Here is a 27781-nt window from a genome sequence, read left to right on the forward strand (position 1 = left end):
GCAGTGAAGGCCACCTTTTGTAACAATACTTTTAAGGCAAATGGCATGTTCCTGGGGATGTTAGGAATAGGACCAAGATGAAGGGGGAGGAGTGGAGCGGGTGCCTCGGGGGAGGAGTGTGTGACTCAGTAGCTAGTTCTCAGGTCCAGTGTTAGTGATCCTCAAACATGCCAAATTCCGAGAAGAGGGATGGATGTTCTACTCCTGGAAGCTCATTTACTGCCTGGCAGCTGAACATCATGATCTGGGAATATTCTTTGTATTTTGGTCAATCAGGTGGTCTAAACCTCACTGGCTCCAGAAAACATTTGGGTAATTAGAGTGGTCACGGATGACTTAACTGGAATCTGCCCTTTCATGTAGGCACCTCGCCTTCCCTGCCCCTATTTCACTGTTCCCTTTTCTCCTCTCTCAGCCTCCAAAGGACACAACAGTTTGCCCAAGATCTGACCTGGATCTTGGCTGATGCGATCTCTTGAGCAGAGCCAGCGCATCTGGGGCTGGTGCGTCATGGTTCCGATAGGTTTGCTCACAGAGTGCCAGGGAAGGGCCTATGGGAGGCAGAGACTCGCTACGGGAGAAAAGTGAGTGTCTGATGAACTGCCTTGCCTAATTACCTAAATTTTGTTATGGAGGAATTAAAAATGCAACTTCAGAAGCCTTTGAAGCTTTATCTCAGGCACCCAGCTTGCGGGGGTGAAAGCATTTTGTTTGGCCATAGGGGAGTGGTGGGCAAGGCTTGTATTAGAGCAGAAGTATGTTAATACCGGCCTTGTGTGCTGGTGGGGAAAGGTGGTTTACAGCCTAAGAGTCAAAGGGCCTGTTTGGCAGGCTGTGGTCCAAGTGTGTTTGTCAGTCCTGGGGAATAAACAAACAAGTATTAATTCATCTCTTCTCCCCTGGAACATCTTCGCTTCTGCTTGCTCTGTTCTCTAAGAAGTCCCCTCTAGATGGTAAATTTAATTCATTATAAAAAGATAACACTGTTAGACCGGGCCTAGTGGCCCACACCTGTAATCCCAGCACTTTGGGAGGCTGACGTAGGTGGATCACCTGAGGTCAGGAGTTCAAGACCAGCCTGCTCAGTGTGGCGAAACCATTTCTCTACTAAAAATACAAAATTAGCCGGGCGTGGTGGTACATGCCTGTAATCCCAGCTACTTGGGACGCTGAGGCAGGAGAATCGCTTGAACCTGGGAGGTGGAGGTTGCAGTAAGCCAAGATCATGCCATTGCACTCCAGCCTGGGTAATGAGAGAGAAGCTGTATCTTAAAAAAAAAAAAAGAAAAAGAAAGAAAAGAAAGGAAAAAGATAACACTGTTTCTTCGTGGCCCTTTAAAAAGAAAGAAAAAAACCCACTTCCTCACTTAATCTCCCATATGTACCATGGAAATGTACGAAAAGCACATTTACTTAAAAGCTTGACTTATGGCACATGCTAGAGAGATTCCGGAAAGTGAGGAAATGGAATTGGAGTCTGTGAAAATACATGCTTAAAAAGAAAAAAATGCCTGCCAAGATTCGGGAGTGGGAAAACAGTTTACTAGAGTGTTCATGTTGATTGTTTGTAAGTAACTCACTTTATCACTAACAAGGGAATATATTAAAATTGATTAGGAAGGAATCTCCAGAATTGAAGTTTCTAGGTAGGAACTGAAGAATAAGGAAGATTATGATTTTGTGCAAAAGAAAAGAAAGATAATTTAATAGTACTAAAGAAACAGAAGGATTTCAAAGATGAGCAGCGGGAGTTATCTGAGGGTCCTGATTCAGAGGAAGGAAACCCAGTAAAACATGGAGTCCCACAAGGGAATGGCTTGCCCAGGATCAGGCCAAGCCCCCAGCACAGACTCATTCTTGGAGTCGAAGGGAATGAAGAGAAAGCCAGCCGTATTTTATAGCCCCAGAGGGGATTTTAAAAGCATAGTAAAAATGCATGGAGGTAAAATTAAGATATAGTAGACAGAGCAATCAAATTCTATAGTTTCTTAGACTTTGCCCATTTTCTTACCTTTCCCCCGCCGCCTTCATGTTTTTATAAAAGTATTTTCCAGGTTTGTGCATTTAATCTGAATCTCCATACCTCATCTGAACAAAATTCCCATAAATCATCCTTCCTGTAAACCTCATTTTTTAAAATTCTAATGATGATGACAATAAAGTTGGTAAGGGTTTTCTTATTTATTTATTTATTTTTAGGCTTTCCATTTGAAAAGCTGTCACATGAAAATCTTGTTGAGACCGTCTGTTTGGGGGATGGTGTAGATACATGTGAACTTTTGCCAGGGGTTTGTGGATGCAGATTCCTTTGGGGTCGTGGGTGAGCCATAGAGTGGTGAACTTCAGATTGAATGTTAAATGTTTCTCTTCTGAGGTAACCCCTAAGCCGTGTTTGTCATTAGGACCCTCTTACTGTCCAGTTTTTCTCCTGCCCTGAGATGATTCCCTGACTCCTGGATTCTTCATCTCCTGCTTGCTAGTACCCCAGCCTATCCTAGCAGTGAGCAGAGGGCCTCATTTAGCAAATCAAGCGTGCCCACTAAGGCGTATCTTCTGCAGTCAGCCCTTAGTATCACTGCATTATCTTCCTGGTCGCACACAGTTTGACATTACAGTTGTCCCTGGTATGTGTTGGGGATTGGTTCTAGCAACCCCGAATACACCCAAATCTGTGGATGCCCAAGATCTTTATATAAAATGGTATAGTATTTGCATATAAACTGTGTATATCCTCTCGTATACTTAGTCATTTCTAGTCATACCTGTAACAACTAATACGCTGTAAATGCTATGTAAATAGTTGTTATACTATATTGTTTTTTATTTATATTTTAAAATTGTTGTATTGTTATTTTTTATTCTCTTTCAAATATTTTTGATCTGTGATTGGTTGAAGCCATGAACGCAGAACCCACAGATGCGGAGGACTAACTGTATCTTACACTCAGAACCACCCTAGGCTCCAAACGCTCCAAGTTACCCAGAGAGAAGTGCCATTGTCTGTTCTCTTAGATCTGGGCAGCAAATGATTCTAAAGGGACTAAGAGAAAATATTGCAGTGTTGGTAGCAGACATTAACTGAGCTCTTAGTGCCGGGCCTAGCACTAAGCACTTCATCCGTTTTTCTCCCGCCTCATTTTATTGTCACATTAATGCTGTGCTGTTGGACCTGCTCTTGTCTCCTTTTTTTTTTGAGATGGGGTCTTGCTCTGTTGCCCAGGCAGCAGTGCAGTGGCACCATCTTGGCTCACCACAACCTATGCCTCCCAGGTTCAAGTAGTTCTCCTGCTTCAGCCTCCCCAGTAGCTGGGATTACAGGCACACACGACCACGCCCTGCTAACTTTTCTATTTTTTGTAGAGACGGGGTTTCACCATGTTGTTCAGGCTGGTCTCGAACTCCTGACCTCAGAAGATCTGCCTGCTTTGGCTTCCCAAAGTGCCGGGATTACAGGTGTGAGACACTGTGCCCAGCCGCCCAGCCCCTGTCTCGTTTTTAACAGATGAGGAAACCCAGGCCTAGAAAGGTTAAGTGATTTCCCAAAGCTCACACAGTGAGTGAGCGCTGAAACGGGACTGGGACCCTGGCAATCTGACTGCACAGTCCCATGCTGTTGCAGGTGGTCAGGATGCAGCCTGCCTGATGCGGGGTCTCATGTTGTGAATGATGAGCACAGGAAAGGCAGCAACGGGATTGGCTGCTGCCCACATGGAAGGATGCAGAGATGCCACAAAACCTAGCCTGGTAGCAGAAGGAGGGGCCGAAAGCAGCGATCTTGTAACTTCACTCATTTTAGAAGTCAGCATATTTCAAGCATATGCCCTTCGTTTTCTTTTCCCTTGTTCATGCCTCAGCTCAGATCCTTATTATTCTAAAAAATATTTTTGTTAAATAAAGTACTTCTTCTAGAACATAAAAGAGTTACATATACGTGGTAATAAAATCCAAATGGTCTAGAAAGTTCTGAAATAAAATGTATTTTCTACTCCCTCTCTCAACTCCTAATCTCTCTCCCCAAAGGTGATCACTGCTAAGTCTCTTATATATCCTTCCAGAAACTTTTAAGTACCCTTGTTCTCACACCTCGCTGTGGGACAGCTGCCTTCCCCACATCCTATTCTGTAAGCCTCGCTGATGAGAGCGGTGATTTTCAAGGAGGAGTCACAGAAGCCTAGCCATGCCTCTGCCTGCTGGGTGTTAACGTCATCCAGGACTGCAGTCCTCAGCAATTGCTTAATCGGTTCCGACTCCTCTATTGATTGCAGCTTCCACTATGTACCCGGTAGTGGAATCCTGGAAACGTATCCGGTGACGAGGGGCTACGCTGCAGGCCATGCAGAGTGTTCTGGCTGCACAACCCGCCAGACCCTGGCCATTTGTGGAAATTGTCACATTGCTAGGCTGCTTTTTTCTTTTTTTTCTTCTGAGATGGAGTCTTGCTCTGTTGCCCAGGCTGGAGTGCTGGGGCACAATCTCGGCTCACTGCAACCTCTGCCTCCCGGGTTCAAGCGATTCTCCTGCCTCAGCCTCCCGAGTAGCTGGGATTACAGGTGCCTGCCACCACACGCAACTCATTTTTTAATTTTTAGTAGAGATAGGGTTTCAGCATGTTGGCCAGACTGGTCTCAAACTCCGGACCTCAAGTGATCTGCCTGCTTCAGCCTCCCAAAGTGCTGAGATTACGGGTGTGAGCCACTGCGCCTGGCTGGCCGGTTCTTACTAGTTTGGCTGGAGCTTCTTGCCCATAATGTCCTCAAGCATAAGTTCCCCCTGCAATGAGTGGTGATTTTTTCCTGTTCATGGGGAAGAACTTTCAGAAGACCACCTTATTCTTCAAAACACCTGCGTACTTAAGCATCCACATCTCATGGCCCTGATGCAGAATGAATTAAGAGGACAGAAAGATTTGGGGAAGCATCATTGGCCGTTACACCCGCTCCTGAACCTTTCTGAGCTCTGTAGATGGAGCTTGAGATGTTCCTGTGGACCAGTGCAAACTGGAAGTCTTGATGGTCTCTGAAAGTTCCTGGCTTCTGATGTGTCCTGCAGATGAGGTCAGCTCGCTACAGTGAGGTTGGATACCACATGGCGGGGACTTTAAAGTTGTCTGTTTCACCCAGGGTGGGGTTCATGCCTAGTCTGTGACCTCAGTGGGGGGCAGGACGGATTCCATAGGAGCACCCACATTTACCTTCTCGTCTTTTCCCGCTTGCTTCTGCCATTTGCTTGTGCAACCCAGACACTTGGGTGTGAGGGTCTCAGTTCCACAATTAATGATTCTTTACTCCCCTCTTTTAAAACATTTTTACCATACAGTAAATAAATGTTGCTCATACTATCTGCATAATGAAGTTTAGGAATAACTGCCCCCTGCCAAAAGATTGAACGGAAGGCTCAGAAAGTGCTCATGTATGTTTTAAAAGACAATAGGAATTCTGTGTGAAAAATGGCCCACTTTTTTATTTTAATATTGAAAACAACTTCCTAATCCTAAAATGATTTTTTCCCCTAATCCATTCTTGGGCATCTTCTTGAGTTTCCGGCCTACTTTGAGGGTTTACAAAGGTGCGATTCAAAGCTTTTTGAATAGGACAGGTCCCCTGGTTCCCTGTGAGAAGAGCCCAGGACCCACCCTGTGAAAGTTCATCCCACCTAAATTTGTTCATCTGGACTTGGTCTTTGCCAGTGTGATTGAAGGAGTTCGTAAGCACATCCAGGAATACTATCCACCTGGGCAGGCATGCAGGAGACAGAGCCCAGGGTGGGCTCACTGGCTGCTTAGAGATGGATCATGGGTTAACTTCACATTCTTGTTCTCTTGGGCCAAAGTCTTGTTCGTGGTTTAGAATAAGACACTGTTCAAGCAGCCTGTGGTCAGACTAAGACTGCGTAGTCATCCTCAGAAGTGGCCTTCCAGTGTGCTCTGCGTGAGTCTTTTTTTTTTTTTCCTTAGAAACCAGCCAAAGGACAATGATATATTTAAGAAATAATCATTTTATCAGACACAGACCGAAATGGATCAGGGTAAACAAGGAAGTAACTCGGTGGAGCCCTGTGTACTGCCAGGTGGGAGAGGAGTTCTCTTGTGTGGTTATGGGAAAAGGCGTATTTTCTTTCCCTTGATGCTTCATCCCACGTGTTTAGTGCACTGGTTTCTGAAACTGAAGACAAGAGGCAGCCCATTTTCACTGAACGGCCTGGCCATCAATAATTTCCAGAAGGACTGGGGAGAAACAAAGAATGGCACCCAATACTGGGGTCTTGGGTTATTTTGAGTTGAAGGGACTCGGAGCTGCTGAATGTCTTCCACATTCAAGTCCTAGAACTCTTTCCTTGAGATACTCCACTTTACATTTCCAAAGACAGAGGAACTATGGAAGAGCTGGTTTCCAAAAAGTTTTCATAGAATTTCATACGCACAGCACTGATCCATGATCTGGGTGGTCTGAGAGGAGATCCATTGTCCGGGGCTCCAGTACAGGTGCAGGTACAAGCATAAAGGTACTAATGAAGCCGGGGAGGACTGTCTGCATGTCTTCAAGTGACTCTCCGGAGGAATTAGTACAGAAAGAAAACTTACATTGTGATCAGATGCCATAGAAAAATTTCATAGAAAAACCTGAACATAGGAACATACACTTTGGATGACATCTAGTACTGCATGGACTGGAGGGCAGAGGAGTTGGATTCCAGTGGTTTTCTAATTTGGTTTCTGACTTCTGCCAGCCCCCAACCCATTCCTTTCTAAGATCCGATACTCTGGCTGGGCTCTGGCTGACTTCCAGCCTTCTCGGGTGGAGCCAGGATTACATCTGTGTCTTTGCATTTTGTATCCAGGTTTCGGCTGAGTCCAGCTCCTCCATGAACTCCAACACCCCGCTGGTGAGGATAACAACACGCCTGTCTTCAACGGCAGACACCCCCATGCTGGCAGGGGTCTCTGAGTATGAACTTCCAGAGGACCCAAAATGGGAATTTCCAAGAGATAAGTGAGTACTTCTCTTGGCCGCATCCCAGGATGGAGACTCAGCTATAAATGGGGAGATTGGATTAACATTTTCTTTTTATGACCTTTAGCCACAAAGGTCTTGCTGTGATGATGTCAGCAGGAGTAAGATTGTGTTTCTAAATAACCAACTCCTGGAAAAGAAAAGAATGGATTAAAAAAAAAAATAGCTCCTTGAAAGCAGAGCTGCTTGCCCCTGGCTGGTCCCCAAAGAAGATGGCATCTGGTTATCATTTTTTAAGTGTCTGGGCAATTCAGACTCCGTCAAATGGAATAAAAGTAGAATTATCCAATTTATAAAACAGATCTGACATTCCAGTTTTTGGTTACTAGAACAAGACTGTTTTGTGTTCACTTCTGTGGAGAAATTAGAGGCAGAATATAAATGGCCTTGAGGACCTCTACCCAATGTTACTGTTCTCATTGGTTATTAATATCATATTGGGCTGAAAAGCGTCAAATATGGTACCTGACATCTAATTTCTGTGGTCCATAATATTTTCCTTGTTGGATGATACAGAGGTGTGCCAATCAGATGTTTAGGCAAAAATGTGACCACCTGGGTATTGTTGGGGTTGTGTATCTCTTGGTCTCGTTTGAACGCCATGTACTGGGGCTCTGTTGGGGTGCATTTGAATCCTGGCTTTGCCAGACAGTGGCTGGGCAACCTCGGGTGAGGCACCTGATTCTCTGAAATTCATTCTCATAAAATGAGGGTGGTGGTTCAGACCTCCCAGGACTGAGCAGAGTTCTTAGCTTATGTGAGTTTTCCTTTCATTTCCCTTCACGTGGTGGTAACCTGGGAGCTCTGAACTGCAAACCTCAGCAGGATCATTGTGTGGGGCATGGAGTCAGTGGGCAGAACTTGAACTACTAGCCCTCGTCCTCTAGAAGGGGACTGACTCCGAGATCCTCCTTCTGAAAGGAAGTGCAGTGGTCTTTGTAGGACTGTCCACTCACTTCTGGGGTACTTTTTGTAGTAACAGCTTGAGAGTATGGGAAGGTGGAAATGCTGACTGCTTCTGCATCACATACACTGGAATAAGCTCTTGACTTGCTTATGAGCAGCTACCCTGTTTGCCTTGACATTCTCAGTAGCTCCTGAGATTATGGTAGGGAAGTGTTTAATATAGACTTCTCGTATATGCATATACACATTTGGAAATGTGAAGATAAGCTTTTCTTTCCAGAGACTGATCTGTTGAGCTCTATTTGGAAGGGAGAGGTAGCTTACGTGGCTGGCACTTCTGATTTTGATTCACGTGATGTCACATCAGTTTTGTTTCCCAACTGCCAGTTTAGAGATGTGTACCATTAGCTAGGACTGAATAATTATATAGATATTATTTGGTTAGAGTGTTAATGGAAGTAATTTCCAGTTGATTTGTATACTGTAGTGAAAAGAACACTCACTCATTCACTTATTCATTCACTCAAGGCATGTTAATTGGACATTTCCTGGTGGGGCACCAGAGAAAAACACAAATAATAGTTTCTTTACCTGTAGGATGTGGAGAAATGGATGTTTCTTGTGAACTCCGCCAGCCCTAGTTTGTGTGTGATTATATACGTAGGTAGGTTCATGCGCACATTCCTATATATATGACCGAACTGGGGAGTTGTGATCATATTTTAAGAAATCGCTGGCCGGGCGCGGTGGCTCAAGCCTAATCCCAGCACTTTGGGAGGCCGAGACGGGCGGATCACTAGGTCAGGAGATCGAGACCATCCTGGCTAACACGGTGAAACCCCGTCTCTACTAAAAAATACAAAAAACTAGCCGGGCGAGGTGGTGGGCGCCTGTAGTCCCAGCTACTCAGGAGAATGGCCCGAACCCGGGAGGCGGAGCTTGCAGTGAGCTGAGATCCGGCCACTGCACTCCAGCCTGGGCGACAGAGCGAGACTCCGTCTCAAAAAAAAAAAAAAAAAAAAAAAGAAATCGCAGCTTTCGGGTTTAGTCCATAGTTTTTGCCACCTGTGATACCGCAGTCAACAGTGGAAGTCTGTATGTGCCCAACTGTTACCTCCCACCCGGGGTACCCTGAGTGTGGAAAATCTGAGTGCTAAACATTTCAAAACAGTGTTTAGTGCAAACGTAGGTGGAACATATTTCCAATGAATGAAGGCTATTTAGAAGCAGTTTATTAGATTGGAGGCAGAAGTTATACAAAGAACGGATTGTTATGCTTGTAGTAGCAAGGCAGTGGGACATAAATTAGCCATTTTTCCAATGCAAATATTTATTTTCTGCCAAGATGTCAAATTTAATTTTAGTTCTGGATAGAAACAAAATGACCTCAGCATAGCGTACGCTGCCCTCAGTTTTTATGCTGAACTTTTGCAAACCATTGTGTATTTATTGTAAATACTGTTTACTGATGGCAGCTCCATGCTTTGCTGTGCTATGCTTAAGTTAGAATAAGCCATATTCGGAAGTATTCCAAAGACTTTTGCATTCTGTTGGTTTCTGGAATGCGTAAGGACAATATATGGCTATTCATCTGACATGCATAGACCTTGTAGTCTTAGACATTTAATTTGTGGTGTTCACTTTGGATTTTCTTCATTGTTAATTTTATGTAGTCATAAGGACTTTTAAACTTATGTCAAAAAAAGTCCCCAATTTTTTAGAATTTTCTTTTTAGTAAAAAATTAGAGATTCCTTGAAATGCTTTTAAGAGGCATATCCTGTAACTTGGCAAGGAATGTGACCATAAAATCCGTTGGTATTTGAATAATAATAATTTTAAAGCCACCATTTTACAGGGACAAAAAAAAAAAAATAAGAACAGTCTTAACGTTTTTTCTTTGAGCCATTCTAAATTACAAATATTTAATTGGCTCAAGATCAAAAGCTCCTCTCTGGCACTTAGGAAAGCTGACCACCGCACTAGCAAGGATACCTTTGCTAAAGAAAATAAACCAAGAATACCGATGTGAAATTCAATAGCTGTTCCACCAGTAATTGCCATTCTCTAAAACGTCACTAGGAAAATACTCGGGCGCGTGTGTACCCTAAGTCTCATTAGTTCCATATGATAAGCACTCCATGCTTTAGCAAGCCGCTGAAAGATTTTTATATTTAGTTCTGGAATTTCCCTTGCTACACCCCATCACCAGATGCTGTGTGCTAATCCCCTATTTACACATTTAGGCTGACACTGGGCAAGCCCCTGGGAGAAGGTTGCTTTGGGCAAGTGGTCATGGCGGAAGCAGTGGGAATCGACAAAGACAAGCCCAAGGAGGCGGTCACCGTGGCCGTGAAGATGTTGAAAGGTGAGCGGGGAGGCGGGAGGCTCGGGGAGGGGCTGGGTGGAGAGTCTTTATCAAGAAAGTTCCTTTTGTGGCATGTGAACTCTATCATGGCACGGGGTCAGAGAGCACATAGTTGACCTAGGGGTTGAGAAGTTTTCAGTATAAATCAGCATCTCGGACAGACTATTTATCTTGAGCTGTGTGTACTTATAAAGAAAAGCCAGTTCTGTTAGAAAGTGTAGCCTCTTACATAGAGTTATTCTTTGACTCCTTCTTCGTGACCACGAGTCTTCATTCTCTCTGTATTTTTATGTGCTTAGAAATTATCAACTCACATATAATTGGATTTATTAGCTAGGAGTTGGTGTGTTGGATTTGGGACTTAAACCTTAACTTTACAAGTACAAGGAAATTTGTGTTTTTGGAGGGAACGAAGAGACGTAAGGGAGCAGAAAGCCTTCTCTTTTGCGTGAGGAACAAAGCAGAAATGACGCTGGTCTGGGAGAGTCACGTAGAAGCTGAGAAGGAGCGAACAGGATCAGGGCTGGTGCAGAGCCTCCTGGGACACGTAAACAATTACCCTGAGATGTAAATGTCGTGTTGTATTTGTGGGACTGTGAACACTTCTACATTAACTTCCAACCCTGCTTCGTGCCCATGTCCAAAGAACTTAAAGAACTTTTAACCATTAACTTATTCGTCCTGCAGTATTCTTTTATGAGAAGAGTTATAGGGAACGGTCACATTATAAATCCTCTTGTAGGGATCTCGGAAAGAAGATCCCACACCGAGTGCTTCCCACGTTTCCAGGCAGAGAGGCCCATCCTTGGCATATGGTGCCGGGCATGTCACAGGCGCTCTGGAGTTAGACTTTATCTGTCTTTTGTGGGTTCTCATGGGATAGTCATCACATCCCTCCCAAGGGGAAGTAGCAGGCTGGACTTTGTCAAAAAGAGGTGCGTTTTGTTTTTTGGGTTTTTTAAAAGGCTGTTTATCTGAATGACTCCCAAGGAAAACTAGAGTGCTTTGAGATGTTCCCCACCTTGGAGCCTGATGCTGGGGAGGAACACTGTGTTTTCTTGCCCCAGGTGTGGTGGCACCACTGACGGAGGCAGCCCCTGGCTGCGTACCAGGGGCAGGTGTGGGGAGGACCCAGGCTTCTCATCTCTTTTGGCGGAACTTCTGGTTTTGCTAATGGGGCTCAGAGTTACGTGGGATATTGCAAAAAGGGAGGTCTGGGACTTCTCTTTCTCTTGTGATGCCCAGGCTGGCAGCCTTCTCTTTAAGGACACAGAAGGATGTTAGTCCCCAAGCCATTGTGGCATGTCCTTTCTTACAGCCCACAGCTGTGTCTCCCTCCCTCCTCATGGCCTGTGGCTCCCTCCTTCACATACATCAGTGTAAATTTTGCATGCACAGTCACTTGTATTGGTCTTCCTTTTGTGAAGCTAAAAAACTGTTTGCAACATGGTTCTTATCCGTGCCCGTATTTCACTTTTTTAAAGGAAACCCAGATTTTTCCATACTGAATTAACTTGAGGTGGAGAGCACATGGGAAAGTCTTGCCACTTAGGAGAAGCTAACTGCGAGCCCGTGTATGTGGAGCCTATGCCATTCTTGCTTGAAGTTACAGAGCGGAAGTTTATATAACTTTTCTTAGGATGGGAATTGCAGTGCCTCTGAGAAGCCACTAGAAGTCACAGCCCTTACCTGCTCAGAATGCACATATACGCACATTTATGGCCCTGTTTATGGGGAGCTCTCTGAACCCATCTCGGAGTGCTCCAAGGGCCTCGAGGGGCTGGGTTAGGAATGCTTTGTCGGGAACAAGTCTGTAGTGATTTAAAATCGCCCTATCCTTGGTCTCCTGGCTGGTTTCAGGCACCATGAAGTTTGGTGTGGTTTTTTGAGACACCTTAGATATGGCAGAGGATGAGATTATTTCATGGTCTAGGAAAGAATTGGCATGAGTGTCAGAAGCCCCTGCTCTCGTCCTGCCTCTTGGCACCATTGGCCCCCCAGTGAGCTCTTTGACACAGAGCGAGGCAGTTCCCTGTGTAGGCCTTTGTCTCTCCCTCCATAAAATGAGGGAGATGATTTGGAAAATCTTTTCTGATTCTGAAATTCAATTTCATGCGTTTCAACTGAGTTCTCGGCAACTGACAGTAGCTGCCCATGAGTTAGAGGAAATGAACTGATTTGTGAATATACCTGCTGTTCATAGATGATGCCACAGAGAAAGACCTTTCTGATCTGGTGTCAGAGATGGAGATGATGAAGATGATTGGGAAACACAAAAATATCATAAATCTTCTTGGAGCCTGCACACAGGATGGTGAGTAGGAGGAAAAACTGCATTCGTCCAAATACTCTGCAGTTTGATAGAATCATTTTAGAAACGGTTGGGCTTCTAGATCCTGCTCCCAGAGCACCCCGTGTGCATGTTTAAAGTTCTTTTAAAAATCCCCATTGGAAGATGTTCCTAGCCATGAACACAAAGAAGGGTCTGTGCCCGTACCTGGGGGCCGGCGGAAAGGAGGGTGCAGGGTGACTTTGGATTTGAGAGCCTGGAGGGCCCTGCCATTTCTGGGTCATAACCTGGAGGGGGCTTTGGAAAAGGCAGCCTCCTGATGTTTTTGCTTTGTAAGTGCTAAGAGAGATTTCTCAGAATAAGATCCTATGTTTTGGTTGAGAAGTTCTTCCCTTAAAACAGGGATTGAGGAATCCACGTCTTGCTGTGGGTCACAGATGGCTGAGCTCCCAAGAATAGCTTAAAATAGGAGAAAGCAGTATGAAGGAATACGTTATTTTCCCTGGGGGAGAGAGACCCTGGCTTCTTCCATTGAATGTTTGCTGGCACTTTGGAATCAATTTGCTAAGTAATTAGTAAACTCGAAAACGCGGATCTTTGACTTAGCAATTTCTCTTGTAGGTCTCTACAGGAATTGGCGAACTTTTTCTGTAAAGGGAGGTTGTAGATATTTTAGACTTTTGTAGGCCTTATGGTCTTTGTCGCAACTTCTCGTGTCTGCCATGGTAGTGAGAAAGCAGCGCTAGAAGTACAGAAATGAATGGACCTGGCTGCATGCCAATAAAATTTAATTACCCAAACAGGCGGTAGGCAGGATTTGGCTTGCAGGCTGTAGTCTGCCAACCCCGAGTCTATACCATGGAGAAATTATTGCACACGTGTGTAAAGGAACATGTACGGAGATGTTCATTGCCTACTGTTTGTTATGGCTGAAACCTGGAAGCAAATGCCCATGCATATAAGGGAATGGATAAATAAAGCGTGGTGTGTTTATGTGATACAGCATATGCAGCTGTGAAAAGGAATGATCTAGATTTATTTTTATAAGCCCAACAGGTTCCAAAAGGATAATGTATGGGGGAAAATGTTGCAAAGCGCTAAGAGCTTTATTATTCATTTATATGATTAAAAATAATATATTACTTATTGACTAGTTAAAACGAACCAAAAGGATAGAATGGGAGGGATCCATGCTTTCCAAGAGGATGCAGGTGACAGCATGAGAGTGACAGGGAAGATCGCGTGAACTATGTCTCTGTTTTATTTCCTACAGCCTTTTGCGGCTATCATGATGAAGGGCTGATTTATCATTTTACAGAGATTATAATGCAGGCATTCTGTTTTTATGTGTGCTTTTCTGTATGTTAAAATTTTTTCTTTTTTTTTTTTTTTTTCTTTTTTTGGCGGAGACAAAGTCTCGCTCTGTAGCCCAGGCTGGAGTGCTGTGGCATGATCTTGGCTCACTACAGCCTCCACCTCCTGGGTTCAAGCGATTCTCCTGCCTTGGCCTATAGTAGCTGGGACTATAGGTGTGTGCCACCGCACCCAGGTAATTTTTGTATCTTTAGTAGAGATGGGGGTTTCGCCATGCTGGCCAGGCTGGTCTCGAACTCCTGGCCTCAGGTGATCCACCTGCCTCGGCCTCCCTAAGTGCTGGGATTACAGATATGAGCCACCACGCCCGGCCTCTGTATATTAAACTTAAAAAAAAAAAAAAAAAAAGCATTGGGTTGTAATAACTAAAAATGTTTTGCTGAATTGCGCAAGGGCAGACCTTGGATTCTCTCTTTAGGGAGCTTCTCCTCTTCCTCGACAGGGCCTCTCTATGTCATAGTTGAGTATGCCTCTAAAGGCAACCTCCGAGAATACCTCCGAGCCCGGAGGCCACCTGGAATGGAGTACTCCTATGACATTAACCGTGTTCCTGAGGAGCAGATGACCTTCAAGGACTTGGTGTCGTGCACCTACCAGCTGGCCAGAGGCATGGAGTACTTGGCTTCCCAAAAAGTGAGTCCTTCACATTCTACTTGGTTGGGTGGAATCCAATTAAAAATGTCTTTAAAGGGCCGGGCGCGGTGGCTCAAGCCTGTAATCCCAGCACTTTGGGAGGCCGAGATGGGCGGATCACAAGGTCAGGAGATCGAGACCATCCTGGCTAACACGGTGAAACCCCGTCTCTACTAAAAAATACAAAAATCTAGCCGGGCGAGGTGGCGGGCGCCTGTAGTCCCAGCTACTCGGGAGGCTGAGGCAGGAGAATGGCGTAAACCTGGGAGGCGGAGCTTGCAGTGAGCTGAGATCCGGCCACTGCACTCCAGCCTGGGCGACAGAGGGAGACTCCGCCTCAAAAAAAAAAAAAAAAAAAAAAAAATGTCTTTAAAGAAAACAGGCAATTTAGACGTGCTCATTTGCTAGATCAAGCCCTCGCATGTCTTGTACAACCTGGAAAATATTTATTGTGTTATTCATATTTGAGTTTAATGAACTCTTTAAAACCAAAGCAGCCTCATAAACCTATAGCATCGCTGCAGAGATGAGCAGAAAAGATCTCTCTTCTTTGAGACAGGACCATGTCTGATTTCCCTGGGAATTCAGCTCTCTGGGTGGGAAGTGGATAGTTTTAAAGGCCCCCTTTAATTCGGATGATTTTCCTTTTTATTAAGCTTCATTTATTTTGTGGTTACTGAGTTTTTGAACATAGACTTTAGGTATTTCGTGTTTTGGGTTGGCACTAAATATTCTAAGAGTGAATGTCAAACAAAGGGGTATTTTAGTAACCTTGCACCCTGGAGCTCTGCGTTTATTTTGTCTCGTTTGGCGGGTGACCCTCTGTGGTTAGAAGTTGGCCAGGTCCCCTGAGGTGGACTGCCTGCATTCCGGGCATGCCACTTACCGTGGAACTTGAAACATTTCAGTTATTCTGAAAGTAGTTCGACAGGTGCCCAGATGTCCTCAGAGGCATGTTGGATGACCCAAAACTCCCTTGTCAACCCCACACATAGGGAAGCGGAGGGGCAGAGCTGCTTCCTGGGCACTGCTCCTACCTGCGGTGCACTTCATTGCAGCGCCAGGAATTCCTTGGGTCCCCAAAGAGGTGAGATCCTCTGGTGGGCGTAGACCCTCTGTCACTGGGGGTCTGGGTTGGCTGAAGGGTCACAAACTCAGGTCTCCACGGGGCCATGCCAGTCACACGACCAAGGCCTCCGAATCACTCGGAGTGCAGAGATTCGAGGAACGGCTGCACCTCAGCTCTACTCTCTGGCCACATAGGAACATGGCCCAGAGCTACCCCGTGTTCTGGATGCTTTTTTTTTTCTTTCTTTCAAACAAACTGAGTGCAGTGGCACAATCACAACTCACTGCAGCCTTGACCTCCCGGGTTCAGGTGAGCCTCCCACCTCAGCCTCCTGAGTAGCTGGGACTACAGGGATGTGCCACCACACCTGGCTAAGTTTTTTGTTTTTTGTTTTGTAGAGACGGGGTTTTGCCTTTTTTTTTAATTTAAGAAAAACTTCCAAAAAAATTTCAAGAGAGTTTGGAGTTTAAGACTTTTTCAGATTTTTTTATATAAAAATCTCCCAATATATAGGTTTTAGGAAACTAATTAAACACAGTTCTGACTTCTGTGATTGAGTCTGTGTGCAAGTGCGTATGCACGCATGTATGCAGGGGAGTTTGCCAGTCAACAAATATTTGGCATCCAGAGACAACCAGACAGATCCAGAACATGGGACATTTGACAAGGTATCACTTCAAAATGTCAGTGTCTCGAAAGACGAAAACTGCTGGGGAGGCAGTTCCAGATTAAAGAGGCCAATGAGACGATTTCTAAGTGTAAAAGTGGGATCCTGGACTGGATCCTGTGGGGCGGGGAGGGTGGCCAGCTCTTAGAAAGGACATTTGTGAATGTCTTTTGAATATGGAAATTTGAATATGAACTGTATAATATTACTGATTATATTTCTGTGTCAGTGTTGAATTTGGGGGGTGGTGACAGTGGTATCTGTTGCAGGAGAAATATGCTGAAGAATTGAGATTTGTGAAGTATCAGTGATGCCTGCAACTCAGTTTTAAGTGGTCCAGCCATAACATGCATGTACTGTGTGTGTATGTGTGTGGGGGCAAGTGGGGCAGGATGTGGAGACAGCAAGCGATTGAGTAGGTGTAACAAGCAAACCCAGCAGCCGTAGATACTCACTGTGCCATCCCTCCTTTTCTGCAGCTGTGAACTCTTCCTAAATAAGCCTGGGGATTGTAGCCCATCTGTAGGCTGCCTATTTTGATCTTCTGGTCTTGATCACTCCCTGCCCTACCTGTGCGGGAGATAGGGGAAGCAGTTTTGCACCCAGCAGGGCGGTGCTACTAGAAGAAATGTGGTAGGAGGGCTGGCCTGGTCATTTTATGAAATCCTTCAACATCTACTCCTAGAGCACGCCCGATGTCTCATGGCCTTGGTCAGGCTCTCCAGCGAAGTGGCCAGAATAGACATAGTCCTTGACCTCTTGGGGCAGGAACCATGGGTGATAGTAAGAGAAATTGACAGTAAATGTGGGAATGAACATCAGGCTATAAAAAAAAATCGAAAAAAATATAAAATATAAAAAATATAAAAAAAATATTGAAAAAGGTGCCGTGAAGGAAACGGTGGGATAAGGCCTTACTCATGCCAGGACGTTGCACTTTGCTGTCACTGCCATGGAAGCCGCTGAGGGGGAGGGAGAAGATCAATTTGTGCTTCAAAGGTGACTCTCACTGCTGCTTGTAGGGTGAGTGGGAAGGCTGAGCGCCTGTCAAACGTGATGATGGTCTGGGCTAGGGTCTGTGGGGTCCGAAGACACTGAGAGAAGCTGGTGGGCTGATGTTGGATGTATTTTGCTCTTGGGATAGTGAACGGATTGATTAGATAGGAGGGAGAGAAAGAGAGATCAAGGATGACTTCTGGATTTCCAGCTTGAAAAACCGGATGGTGGTGCAGCTTCTAACTCTGGGAGGAGTTGGGAATCAGGGTTGGGGCAGGGGGCATAGATTTGGGTGGAAAATCCAGAGCTCGTCTCGAACGTATCTGAGTCATCCGAGGGGAGATACTGAAGAAGCTGCAGGCAGCAGCTCAGCTCTGAGGGTGGGCTAACAGCTGGGAGGCAGCAAAGGGAGCTGTGAGTTCAGTCCATGGGCGTGGACAAACTCATCTGCGGAGAAGCTTGGAAGAGGAGAACAGAAGCCTGAAGTCAGGTCCTGAGAAAATTCTCAAATCTAGAGATTGACTGAGAGCACCAGAAATAGCAGTGGAGGCCGAGGAGGCACAGCCTGGGTGGTAGGAAAATCAGGACACGGAGTGCAGAGGCCCCACACAGGACCTTCAGGAAGGAGGGGACAGGCAGTAGAGCCTCGGCGTTCAGACTGGTGAGAAGCACGGGTGTTGGGTCCTGGTCCTAGAGGCAGTGGTGGTACCCCTGCCCACCCTAGCCCTGAGGACTCAGAGCTCCTTCCTGTTTTGGAGCTGGTGGAGAGAAAACTAAGAGACGAACTTTGCTAACCAGGGCAAATGAATCTGTTTCATCATGGAAGAACGGAAGTACCCATATTAAAGGGTTGTGATAATAGTAACTATCGTTATTATTAATCACTGACCACTCTGGGAGAAGCTAACCATCTTCCAGGCACTGTGGCAGAGCATTTGACATAAAGCATCTCATGTAGCCCCCAGAACAACCCGGAAATAGGTGGGATTTGGATCCCCATTATATCAGGGAGGACGGTGAGGAAGTGGCGTGAATACTTTGAGCCCAGATGTGTCAGGAGGACTCAGATGTCCTCACTTCTGAGAAGGGGACTTGGTGGAGTGGCAGGTTCCAGACCTGGGTCTCCTGGTCCCCCACTCAGCTGTCTCCTGCTCTCAGGAGGCTCCTAACTCTCTCTAAACTGAGGCAGGACCAATGAGATTCCGCATGTGTGTGTGTGGGGGGGGGTTGGGGGGGGTTGTTTAGTGCCCCAGTGTGGCCTCATTGCCTCTACATTGAGCAACAGCCCAAGGTAAAAGGGATATTGCATGGGCCTTTAGGACATTACGTGGTTCCAAAGCCACTTACTGGAGGCTACCCACAGTTAAGGACCCAGAATAGGTTTGAAAATGGTGGTAGATGAAGGTGTTAAGAATGGTCCCCTTGTGAGGGCTCTGCTTCCAAAAATGGAGCGCTTATTCGTGAAGGTGGAGAATGAAGAACCAGGGAAAGGGTCCAGCCCTGGCTTTCCCACACCCATCCCTTCAAAATGGGGGAGTCATGGGCTTGAGAGAGACATGCTTGCCTGAAGGAAGGGGCAAAAGAGAACTGTTGATTACATCGTTACTAATGTACTGGGTTCATTTGTGCTCAGTGCTGGGCCAACTGAGATGAGCACACAGTGCCTGGCCTCCAGCAGCTTTCAGTTGTGTGTGTACATGTGCATGTGTGAGTGTGTGAATGTTGGGGGCGGGTTGGGGACTGGAGACAGAGAAGTGAAAAAACTCCATGGTGTATACAGCAATGCAATTAGGTAATAGGGTATTTAAGCCTTACACAATTTATAAAATCCTTGCTATTTTTAGCTCAGATCACACTAATTTTACTTTTTTAACCAAATCCCAAACCCAGTTAACCCTCAAAGTGTTAAACCCGAGCAGTTTGTTTTTGTTTTTGAGATAGGGTCTCATTCTGTCATCTGACTGGAGTGCAATGGCATGATCTTGGCTCACTGCAGCCTTGGTCCCCTGGGTTTAAGTGATTCTCCCACCTCAGCCTCCTGAGTTGCTGGGACTACAGGCATGTACCACCACACCTGGCTATTTTTTGGTAGAGATGGGGTTTCACCATGTTGGACAGGCTGGTCTTGAACTCCTGACCTCAAGTGATCCGCCCACCTCAGCCTCCCAAAGTGGTGGGGTTACAGGCATGAGCCACCGAGCCTGGCCCTGAGCAGATTTTTTTGTGTTTTTTGGAGACAGTCTAGCTTTTTCACCGAGGCTGGAGTTCAGTGGTACTATCTTGGCTCACTGCAACCTTCACCTCCCGGGTTCTAGTGATTCTCCTGCCTCAGCCTCCCGAGTAGCTGGGACTACAGGCGCTTGTAAACCTGCTGGGACTACAGGCGCTTGCCACCACACCCGGCTAATTTTTTGTATTTTTAGTAGAGATGGGGTTTCACTGTGTTAACCAGGATGGTCTCGATCTCCTGACCTCGTGATCCTCCTGCCTCGGCCTCCCAAAGTGCTGGAATTACAGGTGTGAGCCACCGCACCCAGCCTGAGCAGTTTTTTTAGTGAAGCCCCAGCTTCCCCACCTGTAAAATGGGTATAATACTATCTATGTCATAGGTTGACGCAGGAATTTGATGTCATCAGCCGTACTGGGCACAGGGCATACTGTCTACGTCATAGGGGTGTTGCTCTTCCTTCCCTTAGTGACCCACTGACCTTCACCTGTGGAACACCAAAACTGTCCCAGGGCCCTAATTGTGTAAAATGGTCAGCTTTCTGTGCTGGAGAGCAGCTCACATTCCTGTGGATGACGGGGATTTGGCTTGCCTTTGATTACTTTCTTTTTCTCGGGTGTAGGTTCCAAGTCTCCTCTTATTCAACCCAGAGGCTGGGGTTTGATGTTTCCTAGCACCTGGGATGAGGGATGGCCACAGTAGACTCTGGGTCTTGCTGAGAAGATGGTGGAGGGAACCATCAGCGTTGTCTCTGTGCAAGCTGAGCCCCAATGCATGGTCGGAGCCCAGTGCGTGGGAAGCACATTCTTCTGACCACACAGCTCGCCAGACATACAGAGCGCGTGTCGGTAGGAGCACACCACCGGGAGAGTTTGGCCCGGGGCTTGGAAGTTCAATTTGAAGAGGCCTCCAAAACTGGGAACCGGGCTGCAGACGAATCTCCAGGCAGCTTCTGGGAGCTCTCACGTTTCCTGCTTCCAGCCTGGCCAGGGATTGCAAGCTTGCGTGGCTTTCTTGCTTTCCCGCTTCTGGGCTTAGGCTACCCGGGGGGCCCAGAAGTGTGTGAACACAAGGAATAGCTGGCAGTCAGGGTGGAATCAAACAGTTCCTTATTTATATTTCAGGGATCACTTGGCTTGCCCCTTTTTTAATTGTCCATTTCATGGAGTGCAGAAGATCAGCTCCGTTTCAGCATTGTTGAATGGATTGATAAGACTTTATGCTTCGTAGGATAGTTAACCTTTGCCAGTAACCAGTGTAAAAGCCTTCGGTGGTGATATTTCTTCTTTATGTCTTATCTCTTCCCAAAATAGAAGGTGATGATTGGGGACCCTAATTACCTTGTATCTTGTGGAAATCTTGCTACATTAAAGTATAACAAAAATGCAACAGCTCACAATAGCATATCATTTGTAGAAAGGAAAAGTCATAGGCTGGGTGTGTGGCTCATGCCTGTAAGCCCAGTACTTTGGGAGGCCAAGGCAGGTGGATCACTTGAGGTCAGGAGTTCGAGACCAGCCTAACCAACATAGTGAAACCCCATCTCTACCAAAAATACAAAATTAGCCAGGTATGGTGGTGGGCACCTGCAATCCCAGCTACTTGGGAGGCTGAGGCAGGAGAATCACTTGAACCCAGGAGGCAGAGGTTGCACTGAGCCAAGGTTGTGCCATTGCACTCCAGCCTGGGAAACAAGAGTGAAACTCCGTCTCAAAAAAAAAAAAAAAAAAAAAAAAAAGGAAGGAAGGAAGGAAGGAAAAATCGTAATAGCTAGACCTTTCTGAGACCCAAGAGTTAGTGTCAGGACAATAAATTAGCTGTTGTGTAGCAATATTTAATATTTCAGTGTTTAGATTCAGTGTATGTGGCACATTCAGGCTGAGGCCAGGTGTTAGGAGAAACTGGACAGAGAATGTGGATAGACAGGCATTGGCCATGGTAGAGGCCAAGAAAAGGACATGACTGGTCATTTCAAGAACCTTAGATATGGGACATGGAGGAGGTACAACAGGGCTAAGTTTGGAAGTGTAGAGACCCGCTAGATGGGCAGCGTGGAAGTCTCAGGGGGAAGGGGCAGACAGTGAAGATGTCCTGGACTAAGGGACTAGCAGTAGGAAAGGCATGGTATGGACACATGGGAAGGCATTTTGGAGTGGAAATCAACAGGACTTGGGAGGAATGTGTAAAGAATACCGGTGTATAGCTCTCCGATTAAGAGAGACAAAGAGGATAAGCATTGGATAGGAGTTGAAACCTTGAATTTGAGACGTCAAGGGAACGTCAGTGTGGAAGTGTCCCATAGACAGTTGAATATGAGAACGTGGGTCTCAGGAGGGAGGTCAGGATGGAGATGCGAACTTGTGTATATTTTGTATGTGTTTGGAATTAATGCCGTGAGGATATATGGAAATACATAAACTTAATGGAACAATTCCTCTATTGGAAGGGACAGAAAAAGAGAAGAGCCAGCCAGAGATTCTGAGAGGATATGGAGAGAGAGAGAGAGCCAGCTGAGAGAAGGGGATGGGATAAAACTAAATAGAGGGGCCGGGTACAGTGACTCACACCCGTAATCCTAGCACTTTGGGAGGCTGAGGCAGGTGGCTTACCTGAGGTCAGGAGTTCGAGACCAGCCTGACCGACATGGTGAAACCCTGTCTCTACTAAAAATACAAAACATTAGCTGGGTGTGGTGATGGGCACCTGTAATCTCAGCTACTCGGGAGGCTGGGGCAGGAGAATCCCTTGAAGCCAGGAGGCGGAGGTTGCAGTGAGCTGAGATCACACCATTGCACTCTAGCCTGGGCGACAAGTGCAAGACTCCATTTAAAAAAAATAATAATAATAAAAAACTTAAACAGAGGGACCGTTTTAAAAAGCAAGAAATCAGTAGCATCTGAAGCCACAGAGGAGGAACAACTGAGGAGTTGGAGGACATCATTTGCATCTAACAGTTCAGAGGTTCTTCATAGGCTTCAGGTGAGGCAAGAGCAGAACACAGGTTAGAATGTTTGAGAAGTGACCAGGAATGAAGAAGACGCGATGTTGGATTTTAACCCACGTTTCTGAAAATTCAGGTGTAAAGAGCAGGAGAGCAAGTGTTGAGAGAAAGTATTTTAGGATGCTCAGATACAGATCTGTAAGCAGCTGAAAGGAAGACACCGGTGTGGCTGGACAATTGCAGATAAAAGGGAATATGGTTATTTAGTCTACCTTCACTTTTCAAAATGATCATTCTATTTATTTATAATTCCGAAACAAATACATGTCGTGTTCCAGGCTCTCAGATGATCCCAGTTGACCTGTCTTCTTGATCTTAGAGCCACACTGTATTTCTTTTCTTTTCTTTCTGCTTTTTTTGAGAGTCTCACTCTGTCACCCAGACTGGAGTGCAATGGCGTGATCTCAGCTTACTGCAACCTCTGCCTCCGGGGTTCAAGTGATTCTCATGCCTCAGCCTCCTGAGTAGCTGGGACTACAGGTGCGCAGCACCACACTCAGCTAATTTTTGTAGTTTTAGCCGAGATAGGGTTTTACCGTGTTGGCTAGGCTGGTCTTGAATTCCTGACCTCAAGTGATCCGTCCACCTTGACCTCCCAAAGTGTTGGTATTACAGGCATGAGCCACTGCACCCAGCCACACTCTGTTTCTTATAGTATACTGCAACTGGTTTTTAACATCAGCTATCTTTTCTAGCTGCATTTTAAGAAATGAACATATTTCCTTTTTGTTCTTATGGTGTTTTGAAATTGTTATTTCCCTTGGTTCTTTCTTGATTTCAGTGTATTCATCGAGATTTAGCAGCCAGAAATGTTTTGGTAACAGAAAACAATGTGATGAAAATAGCAGACTTTGGACTCGCCAGAGATATCAACAATATAGACTATTACAAAAAGACCACCAATGTAAGTTGATGGCAGTAACACAGTGGGCGGGGGCGGGCGTGGGGCTCAGAATGTTCCAAGAGAAAGGCCGTCAATGTTGAGAGCTGGGTGGGATCTATGGGGACCTATTCCCCTGCCCCTGATTCCTGTTCTTTTGCCTTCCTATTCACAAACTCTCAGTATGCAAATTTAGCCTCTATTTATATCAATTTTAGTAAATGTGAAACACTTATATACAGAATAATCAACAGCCACTAGGATTTTCTTTTTTTTTTTTTTTTTCTGAGACGGAGTCTCGCTCTGTCGCCCAGGCTGGAGTGCAGTGGCCGGATCTCAGCTCACTGCAATCTCTGCCTCCCGGGTTCACGCCATTCTCCTGTCTCAGCCTCCCGAGTAGCTGGGACTACAGGCGCCTGCCACCTCGCCCAGCTAGTTTTCTTTTTGTATTTTTTAGTAGAGATGGGGTTTCACCGTGTTAGCTAGGATAGTCTCGATCTTCTGACCTCGTGATCCGCCCGTCTCGGCCTCCCAAAGTGCTGGGATTACAGGCTTGAGCCACCGCACCCGGCCCACTAGGATTTTCTTATGGTTCTCATCAAGAACTTTCATAGCAAAAACTAGAGCTTGGAAGTTACTGGGTTAATTTTTGCCTAATAACTGGTCAAGGAGGATCTGCGTGCTAGGGAGATAAAAGAATCCAAGGAGATGGCATTTTATTAATGGCCCAAATCTGTGCATCTCACACATTATATATGGTCCTCATTGGGATTGATTTCTGCTCTATTGACTGACCAGTAAAAGCCATGAGAATATCAGCTCTTAAACAGGGCACAGCCCTATTGAGCCTGCTAAGATAAATTCTTTTTAATATATTTAGTTTTTACATTTTCTTCTGCATTTTCAGGGTCGACTTCCAGTCAAGTGGATGGCTCCAGAAGCCCTGTTTGATAGAGTATACACTCATCAGAGTGATGTGTGAGTAACTGTCTTTTCTCTGACTTCTTCCTGGGCTTGAGCTGCAAAAATACTGTACGTATTTTGCCTTTCTTCCTTCTTTGGTGGCTGCTGCATTTCACACATTCATAGAAGGTGCAGGAGCCGGCCTTAGAAAGGACGGATTTTATGGTAGGCTGATAACCAATGCTCTGTTACTAATCTGCCTGGCTTCAAAGAGCACAGGAGGTGGAACCGCTGACCTCCTCCTGCCAGAGCGGAAGTCCTTCCCTTGAACATATTCATGGATGTGCAACTACAAAGCCAATATCTAATTCACCAAGCTCTTGGCATATTCTTCACGCCATTAAAGGAATAATCCTGGAGCTTTTCCCACTTAAGAATAGTTTGTCATATTTCCCTCTAACCCAGATTTGTCCTTAAAGAGTGGAGCTGAGTGAGATGTGGTCTAGGCTGGGGACCTCCGCAGGGTCTACTGTCTGTGTTTATCCCTCAACAGAAAGGTCTGGTCTTGCTTTGGCATACTTGATAGCATTCTAGAAACACAGAAGAATATTTCTGTTATGATACACTTATAAAACCATTCGGGTCAGGCTCCAACTGACATTTTAGATTTGAAAATTCAGTTGAAGGCTAGGCATGGTAACTCATGCGTGTAATCCCAGCACTTTAGGAGGCCAAGGCGGGTGGATCATGAGGTCAGGAGATCGAGACCATCCTGGCCAACATGGTGAAACCCCGTCTCTACTAAAACTACAAAAATTAGCTGGGTGTGGTGGTGCATGCCTGTAATCTCAGCTACTTACTTGGAAGGCTGAGGCAGGAGAATCACTTGAACCCGGGAGTCAGAGGTTGCAGTGAGCTGAGATTGCGTCACTGCACTCCAGGCTGGCGACAGAGCAAGACTCTGGGGGAGAAAAAGAAAATCAAACTATTTTTTATGTGTATGAGTAGGAAGAGTTCTGGGTAGGCATTAATTCTGTGCTACCATAGTTGGTCCTCTCAACAATCCTAAAAAAGAAGACATTACGATCCCCTTTTTACTGTGAGCATCTGAGGCACAGAGGCTGTTCTGCCTGTCCTGTGCTGCTGCTTTTGCTCCACAGAAAACTGTGGAGTGAAACTCACTGCCATCGAGTACAGAAGGGTGAGTTTCCAGAGTGCCCATGGCATCGCTAAGCCTGGCTTTCTCAGCTTGCTCATCCCAGAGATTGAGTCTCCTGAACTTGGCGCAGGAAGTCCCAGGTCTCTGAAGAGTCAAGTGTAAATAAATTGTGGCCTGTGAGATGTGTTCAGTTTTGTTGTGTGCAGCTCATCTGGGGCATGTGATTCCTCATCCTAACCCCAGCCCTGTGCTGACTGCCTTTGCAATCTTAGTAAGTTCCAGAGCCTCTGCGCAGCAGATGTTCCACCGGCCACAGAGGGCAGCTGTGATCCTGCAGAGTTGGCTTGCTGGCCTTATTCTGTCAACTGCCCATCCTGGTAGATCACAACCCTTGGGTCAGGCACATAGGGAGTCGGAAAGGAGTGTAAAGGCTTTGAAACTGAGAAACTGAGATCCTTGCATTGCTAACACCACAGTTAAGACAAGCAGCTCTATTCCAGAGTGATGGCAGTTTGCCTTTTTGTCTATTGCTGGAAAATTCCATCAGCACATCCCCGTGTCATCATCATTTGGGGATGCTCTTGCGGGGCAGGAAAGAGCACGTAGGATGAACTGCAGGAGGGCCCATTTGTCTTTGAACTTCAGAAGTGAGGAGGTGTTTATGTCTCAGCTGGGCATGTTTAGGTTTCGGCAGCGTGGATGGGTTAGTAATGCCGTGCTTTCTCCTTTTGTTGCAGCTGGTCCTTCGGGGTGTTAATGTGGGAGATCTTCACTTTAGGGGGCTCGCCCTACCCAGGGATTCCCGTGGAGGAACTTTTTAAGCTGCTGAAGGAAGGACACAGGATGGATAAACCAGCCAACTGCACCAACGAACTGTAAGGGCTGCTGTGTTTCCTGCCGGTGCCACAGTGGACTTGCCACGCCGTTAATACTTCTCCTGATGTACCTCATTTTTAAAGGCCCCTAGTTCCTAAACATGCTCTAAGAAGAATGGCTGAAGCTCTCTGGGCTCAATCCAGAACTGGGATACATAGCAACACCGACAACCATTACTTGTCTGAGAGAAAGAACATTATTCTGAGTATGGAGAGGGCTTTGGATCAGAGGGTGTCTGGCTTACTGGCTGAGGGCTCCTGACTTTGCAGAGCCAGTGAGAATGGTCTTCCTGGGCCACTGTGCTGTGCCTTCTGCAGTCTCCTGTGGAGGGACAGGAAGACCCGCGGGTCAGGAAACAAGCTAGAAAGCCGCGGGGCCGCCCTGCAGGGTGTAGGATTAAGGAACCAACACAGCCTTTCCCCAGTGGTTGTGCCTGGCCCCCGCCTGGCCCCATCGTGGCCAGTGGTGAATCAGTATTTCCGGAACTTCTTGAACCATTGAAAATTGCCATTACAGATTGACGCCAACCACATTTCCTCAGAGCGAAGGAACTCGTGTTTGGTTACCTAGGTCTCACTTGTGTTTTAGTGCAGAGAATTGAAAATGTGTCTAGGCACCCTCCTTAGAGCACCAGATCTGCTTATAAAACCATGAGCTGGTTTCTAGCAAAACCTGCCTCACACTTTAAGTAGAGTTATGTTGTGTTGGTGACGTGTGCCTGGTGCGATAGAATCAGTGCTTTGAAAGGAGTCTCTCTGCCTCCTGCCTCAACCCCTCCAGGATTAACTAAGAAGAGTGATTGTCCCAGAGACTGCGGTCTATTGTGTATCATTTCATGGGGATTTTATATCAGTAATCCCGTGAGTGCTTTTCGGTGTACTGTGGATGTCTGATGAATGGCCACATTTTATAGCATATTATATAAAGGCATTTATTGTGCTCTTTGTCATTCCTATTGGTTTTTTGTTTTTTTCTTTTAACATAGAGGATCTGTCGAAACCCGTAATCAAGATAAGACCTAGGAAGCTAGGCCTATCTAAGAGTTAATCAGGAAGTTAGTGTGCTGCCCAGTGGTGGCAGATTAATTCATAAAAAAATTGAAGTTGTAGTTTTCAAATTTTATTTTACTTTTTTTAAACTCAGGAAGCTTTGTCAACTACAATCATTAAGACCCAAAGCGTTGGGCAGATAAATAGGAGAGCTGCTTTGGTGCAGGGAAGGGTGTCGGGGAGGGAAGACTGGAGACCAGCCCATGGAAATACGCGTTTTCCTTCAGCCTTCAAAGCATCTTTAGGGTGTGATGCCGTTGTGAGATGTCACTGTGGCCCAGGGGTACCAGGGAAAAACATAGACGTGTCTTTCTTGATGGCTTAGATGCCTTTCTAACATGTTTTGGGTTACGTGCTGTTTGTGTAAGTCAAAGT

At 45.9% G+C, this 27781-nt stretch overlaps 1 protein-coding gene across 15 annotated transcripts in view; it reads left to right on the forward strand.

Moving 5' to 3' along the window:
- LOC105469674 (fibroblast growth factor receptor 2) overlaps positions 1-27781 on the forward strand; it is a 122424-nt gene that overhangs the window by 88609 nt on the left and 6034 nt on the right. For all 15 annotated transcript variants that reach the window (XM_011721070.3, XM_011721138.2, XM_011721080.3 and 12 more), the window contains 7 exons: positions 6838-6989; positions 10161-10282; positions 12486-12596; positions 14389-14579; positions 23321-23443; positions 24327-24397; positions 26219-26356. In XM_011721070.3, the coding sequence (XP_011719372.1) occupies positions 6838-6989; positions 10161-10282; positions 12486-12596; positions 14389-14579; positions 23321-23443; positions 24327-24397; positions 26219-26356 (908 nt within the window). The remainder of the gene's footprint in view (positions 1-6837; positions 6990-10160; positions 10283-12485; positions 12597-14388; positions 14580-23320; positions 23444-24326; positions 24398-26218; positions 26357-27781) is intronic.

Source organism: Macaca nemestrina, chromosome 9 (assembly GCF_043159975.1).
Source record: "Macaca nemestrina isolate mMacNem1 chromosome 9, mMacNem.hap1, whole genome shotgun sequence".
NCBI classification, from domain to species: Eukaryota; Metazoa; Chordata; class Mammalia; order Primates; family Cercopithecidae; genus Macaca; species Macaca nemestrina.